Genomic DNA, 10,230 nt, shown 5'->3' with positions numbered 1-10,230 from the left:
AATTAGCACAGACTCTGCTTTTTTATTGACTAGCCTGTAACAGCTAATGTGATTTGCATTTCTGTTTACCAGTTTTCTATTATTAGACCCAACATACTGGGACTAATATGCAGGTAAATATTAGTCACCAGTGGAGCTGCTAATTGTGTGGATTAATTAATCATTCCGATTGGATTTGTTGTCTCCAAACAGAGATGTGATTAAAGCAAGGAAAAGTCTCTGCTTGGCTTATCTGCTTAGAACGAGTGACTTTTGGTGTGCTACTTCGTATAAATCAGGTGCCTGATTATTAATGCTCAGATATCACACCCAGTGCTGAAGTGGGAGGGCAACAACTATTCCTGTCAGTCCTGCTGCCATTAATCAAATCATGCTGAACGCTTCATCTCAGACTGTTCCCTGACTGTTGCCAAGGTGCTGGGCAGTACATTAACATTGCAGCAGTTCTTGGCCAGATTACTGGCAAGGTAGACTGGCTGCTGCTTTAAAAAATGGCTCTTCCGCCACTGGCAAACCCATCCTGCTCTTTTAAAGGAGTAGTCCTGTAAAGGAGGGCTTTTCAGATTTGTCAGACTTCTCTTCAGGATTTTTCAGACTTCTGAGTGCGCACAACCTGCTCCAAGTTCTCCGTATCTAGCTGGAGTCTAGCCAGGATCCCCTTCCTGTTCAGCAGTACAAGCGCAGCGACGTGGTTATAGTCCTTGAAATTTGTTCACAAAACGCAGGTTGAGAATCCAGGACCCAGAACGGATGCAGGGTCTGTGGTCTCAGTAAGTCAGCTCGTTAGTGGTGCCTGGCCCTTAACGGCCGCGTGGCTGCCGTGTGCCGGCGAGCCATGGCTGGGCCCGCGGGGGGAGATGCCCCTCTCCGTGCTGCAGGTCGGCGAGAGGGACCCGTTCAGTGACCTCCGACGAGGCGCTGGAGGCAGAGGCCTGCCGGAAGCCCCCGGTTCGGCTCAGTGGCCTTGCTTCCCCCCGTACTGCAAGCTGCCGCCGGTCCCAACAGAGCGGGGGGCGAGGGGGGAAGCTGTGTGCACCGTGTCAGCTGGACATGGCTGCAGAATGCTTCAGCTTCTGAAAGCCTTTCATTATCAGGCTGTAACAAAGCTGCTTTGTACCATAAATATAAAGAAATAACCCGCTTCCCCTCTCTGTCTCAGGTGGATAAGAAAAGTTCCTTTCTTCCTTGTTCACAGTACTCTCTGGGGCTCGACCCTTTGTGTGGGAGGCAAGTTAGAAACCGCTAACACGGACAGAGAGGAAAACCCTCTCCCCTGCCTGCATGGGTCATGCAGCGTGTCGCGGCCAGCTCTGTCCTCACCGGCCTCCCTTCAGCCTCCCCTGCGGGTACCTGCGTCTCTCTTTGCTGATGCCTGGGGAGGGCCTCGCTTCAGAAGAGCCTTTTAGCCAGTGGGGCTACTGCAGGGAGAGCGGAGGTAGCAATCCCATAGTGGGCTTTGCTAAATCCTTCGCGCCGATCTTCGCGTTGTGGCTCTGTTTGCTTGGTGCAAACGCAGGCAGTTCCCCACTTCCAGGAGCCGGAATCAGGCTTTAAAGGCTGGTATTCGAGTCACTGTCTGTTTGTGTGTGGCCTGGAGCTTTTCACTGATTTGTCATTTAAAGCCAAACTTCTCCAGTTCTAAGGGAAGGCGAAACCCAGCCTAGGTGAAAGGTCCCAGCGTTGTTTTGCCTGAGTTTGTAGACAAATGAAACACAGCGAACAGGATGGTGTGTCCCAGGCGCTGCCTAGAGATTTCCATTTCTCTCCCCCAGGCACTGAGTCTGTTGAACTTGTCCATAACCCTAGCCCATAGCTCTGACGTGCCTCGGCTCCAGCAGCATGAATGTCCTTTTGTTGCTCTTTGCAGTCTTTTTTTTGCTGACATACATCTTGATGTGCGTCAGGCACTCTGCTTCCCCAAGTCCTAACAGCTGCCTCTTAGAGAGAGGGGAAACCTTCAAGGGAATAAACAAACAGATCCTCTCTGTGGTCTACTGGTAGTAACAGATAATTAAGTCTAAGAAAGTTCAGCAGAGCTTCTAAGGGAAGACATTTATCGCCAGGCAAAACCTAACAATGTCCTTTGTGTTACAAAGTGAGTGCAGSGGAGACTCGGAGCCACGGTGGTGATTTGGTGCATGTTTACATTCTTTTGGTCTTAAAGGTAATCAGCCACACTGTGACTGGGTGTTGATGGGAAGCCAGAGGGTATAAAGGAGGGAAATCAAACTGTATCAAGCCATTTGAACATAATCTTTTTTTTTCCCTGCAGGCATTTCTTCACCGAATCCGCCAGAATGCTGTGGACAAAGCTGAGAAGCACATAACAGAGGAGAATGTTAAGGTATTTCTTCCATTATCCTGATTTTTTTGGCAGGCARAAGGATATGGAATGAAAGGCTAGATTGAGGGATATAGAAATCAAATGTCCTCAGGTCATATTGACACTTATTAAACTGGTTCCCTAAAGAAAAGATCATGTCATCAGTTTATCAGCCTGTTTGCCCATTTGTATACCTGTCATCTTCCTGCAATTTTTCATCCCACTAGTTTCAGTAAAATTTGATAACAGTGTAGTGTTGTCAGAGATACTAAATTTTGGCAAGATTTGTGAAGAACGATGATGGATAGAGGACAGAGACTTTTCAGTGCCTTTACTGAAGGAAAGGCAAGGAATGCAAGTTTTGCTTGGCAGCATCCAGTAAGCCAATTTGCATCTGCTCCTTTACTGCCTATGGTCACAGGATTACTTGTTATTGTTTTATTTTCATAAACATTTTACAAATGACTCTGCTTTTAGTAATTTCATGTAAACTGTCTTTCTACACATATGCATGTGAAACTTCATGGCCAGTGGGATAGGATGTAGTTTGTTTGTTGTTAGGGGCTCGCTTACTGGGCTTATATTTAATCCTACACATCCTAAATCAGCGGAGACTTTGCCCTTTACATTAATGGGAACAGGGCCCAGCAGTAAGAGGTATGTCACACCAGCCAGCACTRCGGTTGGCGTGTTTCCCAAAGATAGGTTCCTCTGTTCTATGTACTCAATTACATGAATGTATAGAGATTCTACTATACTGCTACTCATTCTGCAGGCTAGTGATGCTGTAGTATTGCATGACTGACATCTGAAGGGGGTGGCAGCAAGCAGGTGTGCGAACGGTTTGGTAGCTTTGTGGAGCTAAGCCTCTCTGTCTTCAAACTTAGAAGTCCCTGCTCACAGGAACCTTCCATCTACGGTCTGAGTTCAGAGATGTCTGAGAGAGAAGTAGACAAGAGCACGACTGAGACTACCGCTGGTGGCAGAGTAAAGTAGGAATTTAGGTCCATGGCCGAAATGCCCATACAACTTGCTTGTCCTGCCCAGAAGTGCCGCTGTTACTTGAGATGTGTTACAATGTTGAATGCGTAGCATTAGTGATAGTGGATCCTGTATGCAGAAAAGTGTGCAAAAAATATGTTCCAGGTGAGAAATGAATCTACACAACCCTTTGCTGACTTGATGAATAGCTAAGAATGTTGATGAAAGTTATTAATTCTATTATTATTCATGTATCATCAAAATGAGTATTTATTATGACTGCCATGTAATCAGATTCATTACCCACAAAGCCCATGCAGAGGAGTCCTTATTTTCTCTGCTGATTAAATGTATTTATATTTGAAGGTCCATCACGTTTCCCTGGGGAAGAACCCCTTTCTTTTTCTGTCATTCTTGAAGTGCCTGGAGGGGGGGCCTTTGAGAGTCTATTATGAGGCCTCATTAATTCTTACTATTACAATACCCAGCTTTCAATAGCAGAGCTTCTCTTTCTTGGTAAAGGACCTGCCTTATTGCTGGTTGGTATAGAATCACAAAGGCGCAGTTTTCTTGACCAGAGGCAATGTTATCTTCCCCCTCCACCCCAATCTCATTGTCTTTCCTGTAGCCAAGAGGTGTTTTTTCTTTGTTTCCCGTTGCCAAATCTTGCTGATAGAGACAGAGCAAGTGGTGCTRTGCTGGGACTTCTGGTAACTCTGGCTGCTAATATTATTTATCTTGAGTCACTAGTGAGCTGTGAGGTTGGTTGACAGCGGCAAAGATGGTTGAGGAGGATGTATAAAAGGTTTGGCAGCTTATGTAAAGAAAAGCCTGTCTTTTCCTCCCTCCTTCATGCAGTGGAAATGTCTAGAGGAAAATCCAGGGTATTCTGGCAGTCACTCCCTCTAAGCAAAAAGAAAAACTGCTTTTTAGGATAATCTGGGATAATACTTTCGGTGTTAGTCCTGCAGGTTTCTCCTGAAGCTGGCACTAAGCACTGGAGATTTCTATAAATCTTGGCCACTATGTCCTGTTCCAGAATGGCCACATTGAGTCTTATGCCAGGCCCAGTTTCTTTAAGTACTCCAGTGACTAACAGTTATCCCAGCTGATGCAGCAGTATCATCAAAGACTTCTTTACAGGTTATTTATTTTCCATATGGCAATAGCTCTGTTGATATGTTAGTATTACACTACATTCACAGCAGGGCACTACTGTCAGTTTACTGATCCAGCAGAGTGAAGGCAGTACAACTTGAGCGAGGAGACAAGCTGCCAGGTGTAAATTCTCCAAGCATGACGCTTCAAAATGGTAACTGTTTATCAGATACAGAAGCAAATGCAATCAAGGTGTCTCTGCCTTCTTGATTTTCAAATAACTCTTGTTATGTATGAATTCTGCTGCAAACAGAGCTGTGCTGACCGTCACAGAATATATTGGATTACACAGATATTCATTGGATCCAAAAAATGCCCCCCCCCCCCAAGACTGCCCCAAGACTGCTTCTGATGGACAAAGTCAGCCCTAACAGATGCTTTCTTTTTCCTTGTTAATCTCCTTCTGGCACAGCTTCTGGCGAAGCCATGCAGATAGAGACTAATGTATCACCACCTCAGCTGCAGCCATGCAATGGAACCATGGAACATTCTGCTAGAATTCGCACTGGAAATTTTCCTTTCTTTGGAGGACTGAAGAAGCTATWCAGAGACCATCAGTGCAAACTCAGTGTGTTGGAATCGTTAATTTATTCAGAGCCAGAAAAGAGCTATGAGACACAAGTATGCATTAACAGTGGTGCAGACTGCCGTATCCCAGTGTTCCTGAAGTGAGAGGGGAGCAAATACAAGGATACAACTTGCATACTCTGTATGTACAGCAAGCTTGCAGGAGGAGTCCAAGGGAAATACCTTCTCCATCCTTCATAGCACAAGGAATAGAGATGAATCTGCCTGTATGCAAAGAGGAAGACCGCTTGAGTCCCTAATCTTGCCTACCCCTGCAAAATTAGAGAGAAAGTGGTTTTAAACCAGGAATCRTTTCTGTCTTTAATGATCAGACTTAATTTACAGATTATTGTTTTCCTGAATTGCCATATCACCATCTACCAGACTGAATCAGTGTCACATCTTGTGAATAAATTTCCCACATAAAGTTGTAAAGCTTACTGTCACTATAAGGTGCCATGGGAAGTGTTAGAAGATCTTAGACTTGTTCACTTCCCCCATCACTTCCCAGTGCTGGGAAGCTGACAGCTGATTCCGTGAGGCTACAGGCCTTGGGGTTCAGAGGACCGTCACCCACTCAGCGGGCAAGAGCTGGGAGGCAGCTTCCAATGCCAAAAGTGGTTTGGCCAGGATTTAGTCTCCATGTATCAGGACTCGTCTGCCCTGTGCAGATAGCATCCCATCTCCTATGCGTATAATTCATGCTTTCTCTTCATATTTCATGTGATGATGATTAAAGCTATTAAAGCTTGTGTGTTGATAGCAGCTCTCACCCTTGCAGTTTACTCCCCTTAGCCATGTATCTCCACATCTCTAGGGATCATTTAGCAGTGAGATTACACCATTTCCTTCTAGGGACCTGGCTCCTGTATGTATGCCYTTTACAGCCATTGATATCAGTAATATGGAGCTCTAAGTAAAATGCTTCTCTTGTGGTTTGAAAGCATTTTACATGATTCTGAACTCATGTCAWTGTAATGCTAGATCACGCATAGCAGAGATTTGGTTTCTCATTTGCAGGTACCTTTGCATGTAATATCTTCAAATCCCTTTCTTCCACAAAGTGATTTGCCTTTTGTGGGAAGGAAAGGCGACTGACTTCTTGCTTCTTTTGGCCGCAAAGTGAGTTTGGTCCTTGTGATTCCATTTACCTGGTTTGTCTCATAGGAAACCTTTTCTAGAATTGACAGAGGCTGCTGCTCACATTCATCCTGCTTAGGAACCTGGAAAGTACACCTTCATTTACAGCAGGAACTTCAGTGTAGGAGGAAGGGAATGCGGCATGTATTGTATCATTCGTTCCCTATCAGACACTGATCAATTCTTACACGGTTGCTATCTGTGCTTTAGATCCCATTCTGGCAAGTCTAGGGCCACAATATTTTGGTACTTCTACTTTAATATATCTGAGGGTGTTTTGGTAACATCTAACACTAGATTTTTCTTTATATTTCAGATCTTATTTTCTAACATTGAAGATATTCTTGGTGTTCACAAGGAGTTCCTGGCTGCCCTGGAATTTTGTTTACAACCAGAACCTCAGTCTCAGCATGAACTGGGAAATGTTTTCTTGAAATTTGTAAGTACAATGACTTAACGCTATCTGAAAATGCAGTTTCCTGTCATAAACTCCCATGCCCCTTAGCTAGTCCTAATCTCTAAGTTTTGTAGTGGTACCATGACAATGTGTGCTTGTATGAAAGTTCTAAGTAGGGTGGGAAAAACCTTGTGAATGAGGTTAGAACAATGGAAACCACATCAAACCCAGCTAAACAACGAGTTATTTTTAGAAACTCTTCCTTTTCCCATTGAATATTTTTTCCCTTTCTTTCTCACCCAGCTGATCACATTTTATTGCTGAGTATTGTCTGCTTTGTCCAGCTGCTTCAAAAAGCAGCACAATTTTGAGTAAGTGAGTATTTTTTGGTGTGTTTTAGTGTCTAAAAAGTTGAAACTTGCGAAGGTCAGAACTCAAAGCTAAGGACAACATATCACCTACARTAGTTAGAATCTGTGCACATCTTTATCCTTTGGTAAATGAAAAGTAATGCAAGATGGCTTATCTTGCATATGCTGAAATACAGCAGAAGTTATAACGCACAGCCAGTTACCATGGAATAAATGAAGTATTTGACTTCTGTGGTTCAACAATACAGAAAATTAGCTTTTGGACTCGTAATACTGACTTAAGAATGTCAGAGTTACAAAATGCAAGGTAGTATTGTAGTACAAATTCACTCTACCAGTTCCAAGTTGTTCTAAACATTTTGACAGGTTACATCCGTGTCGTCTGACTTTATGCCAGATAGCTGTATTATCTATTCTCCTACAGCTTATGTGAAGGAATACAGTTTCATAAATAAAGTGTTCTGTTAATTTATCCATAATATGATCATCCGTAATTCATCCATAATATGATCAACCTGATCCAGTCAGATTTGTACTGCTTGATGATACAGTAAAGTACAGACTTATGTCATGGAATTATGGCTTATGTTTCTACTATTTCTTCTCTCATAGGAATTTGTTTCTTATACTACGAAATTCTCCCTCTGGTAGTTTATTTTAACTTGGCCTGATTTTCAATCATGTGTGCACCATCCTATGACTAATTTATACATAAGGCATACTGATTGTGTATGCAAAATCATTTATTGCATACACCTAGTTACAAGCGGGGTTCATTTAAATGCAAAGTTACCTGATTTACATATATAAGAAATGTGACCTTGCACATTTTTTAACACACAGCTGCCCTCCTGAGATGTTTGAAAATTAGGAAGCACCTACATAATAGCATGTCTTCAAATTCTTATTAACTACATTCAGCCCCAGCCCAAATTCCCATCAAAAATATCTTCTATCACAATATTAAATAATAATCCATACTTTCACAGTTCATTGAGTTTGAGTGGGCAGCAATTATACAGCCATTGATTACTCATAAAGCTTTAACAACTACCTCACTTTGTAAAGTTTTTATTTATGCTGTAGTAATTATTAAAATAGTAGAAGAATGTGTTACATTGAGACAATGCCCAGAAATTGTATCAGGTATGAGGACTGTTAGCTGCTGAAAAACATACTGATTAACTTRATTAAAGCCTTGAAACCCCACTAAAATCATTGTCTGCCTACCAACAGGATACACTCTGCTAACATATTAGTGCTTGTTAACTGAGGATGTCAGAATGGGATTCATCTTGAGTGATACTGTGAAACTGTCTCCTGTGTTTCAGAGTAGTACTGACTGATCAGAAATGTTATCATCCTACCATTTGACTGAATTCATACCTGGTATATAATTCCTCTGTCACTGGTAGTATTTTTTTGTATATACATACAGCATTTTGTACCTTTGTTACTGAAAAATTTAATAGTTATTTAATTGAATATTCCCTATTTATTAAACAGGCAAAAATACAGGCGTTATGAAACTAATGTGTAAGCAATGAGTGCTGATGAGAACTTTTGTTCTGATAGAGGCTAGACAGAGATTAGCTCATGTTACGGTCTTGGTGTGCATTGCAAATAGTGTATACATGAACCATTTCATGATACCCTAGGGAAAAGACCTGCATCTTACACAGAAGGAAGTCAGACACTTTTCAGTTCAGAATGCATAGAAAAGGATAGTCTCATCCATAATTACCTTAAGGATGTGTAGGAACAACATTGAGAGCATTGTGACCCCTCAGGTCTGAGTTGGGAAGAGTCAACAAAAGGATAGCAAAAGAGAGAGAAATTGTCTGTCTTTGTATGCAGATTGTCTGGATTTGGGAAGACAAGCTGCACTACAGAAACCTGGGAGTGAGGGAGGTGGGATTTGTGCCCTCTCACATTGCAGACTTCCCTAGTGAATCTCTAGCAAGTGACAGGGAGATGCCGGTGGCAACTGCAGTGCAGAGTGAGTCATAGTTCCTCTCTGCTCCAGCTTCCAAAGCTGTATTTCCCTAATTGGGTCTGCTCTGATTAAGCTGAGGTATTCATAAGAAAACTGTGCCTCAGAAATGGTCATTATTCCTAGAGGTGTTTCCATGGTGCTTTCTGAAACCATTTTTTTGAAACGGTGAGCAGTATTTTGCTGCAAGAAGCCCTTGGAGCACACTTGAGGCTTCTTCGAGAAAAAGCTAGCTGTTGTCTTCCAGTGATGCCGTCGTGCAGCATGACTGATGAGCTTTTTCTAGAGTGTGTGTTGTTATCCAGGGAAAAGCATATTTTGTTTGTTTTTTCATTGATTCATTCAAGATTTTGTGAATGTGAAGTAACAATACCCTGCATTGTTTTCCATTATCATCAAATCACAGTGTGTCCTCAGGGGAGCTTGCAGTGAGGAAGTCGGATGAGGCCTGTGAATCTTGAATGCATCCATGTGCCTTCTACTATGATCACCTGGCAAGGTCATTCTTAGTCCTGATTATGAGCCCTACTTCCCTGTCAGCAGACAGATGTTAGCACAGGTGTTCTTTTCCAGAACCTAGATGTTAAAAATGCTCATAAATTTGAAGAATAACTTGAGAATCCTTGAGGCAGTTTTTTCCAGATACTGAGTTTCTTAGTGATGCATGTTTTCTCTAATTTTCTGTGTGTCACATATCTCCAATAGAGATCCTCCATCTGGAGTTCCACCAGACTGCAGCATCCTATTCATGAGACCTTAGCGTCTTAGATTTCCTCTAATCCACACAGGCCTAAGTCTGACTCCTCACGTTTAACCTTGGCCTAGAATAGCCTCATTCAACATCAACAATCCACCCATCCTCAGAAACAGGACACCACTTTTAGTTGTTACAAACCTTCAGGACCATAGATGATCCATTCATAATAATGCTAAGATATCCTCTCCTAGATCTCCTATTCACAAGGATTCAAATTYTGGGTAATGGCTGAAGCAAAAAAGCAGATTTTGTAAGGGTTCCAAAAGAGCAAACGTTTTTCACTTCAACTACTGTACATTGACTTTTTTGAAAGATTTTAACAGGTGATGAATTGTTTAATTACCTTGCTGTGATAATAAGATGTGAAAAGTTCTTTTGCTTTAGAAGATGGACCTTGTTTACCCTACTGCACTCTAATTGATCAGATGATCATCACAAGTTCATTATTTGTCTGATACTACAGGCTCAGAATTTCTTCTGAAGTTGTTCAGTACGACCATGAAAGACTGTAAAAAACACATATAAACCTTCATTCAAAATCAA

General features: G+C 42.3%; 1 protein-coding gene across 1 annotated transcript in view; it reads left to right on the top strand.

The window, feature by feature from the left end:
• The first annotated feature begins 857 nt into the window (after nucleotides 1-857).
• The window catches only part of PREX1 (phosphatidylinositol-3,4,5-trisphosphate dependent Rac exchange factor 1), a 103,209-nt gene continuing 93,836 nt past the window's right edge, over nucleotides 858-10,230 (top strand). Inside the window, exons 1-4 of the mRNA XM_085314251.1 lie at nucleotides 858-948; nucleotides 2,097-2,164; nucleotides 2,273-2,344; nucleotides 6,486-6,608. Coding sequence (XP_085170377.1) covers nucleotides 858-948; nucleotides 2,097-2,164; nucleotides 2,273-2,344; nucleotides 6,486-6,608 — 354 coding nt within the window. The remainder of the gene's footprint in view (nucleotides 949-2,096; nucleotides 2,165-2,272; nucleotides 2,345-6,485; nucleotides 6,609-10,230) is intronic.

Source organism: Rhea americana, unplaced genomic scaffold (assembly GCF_003343005.1).
Source record: "Rhea americana isolate MKP2758 unplaced genomic scaffold, rheAme1 scaffold_4, whole genome shotgun sequence".
NCBI classification, from domain to species: domain Eukaryota; kingdom Metazoa; phylum Chordata; class Aves; order Rheiformes; family Rheidae; genus Rhea; species Rhea americana.
Note: the sequence above shows the minus strand (reverse complement) of the source record. Positions and strands in the feature narration are given on the sequence as shown.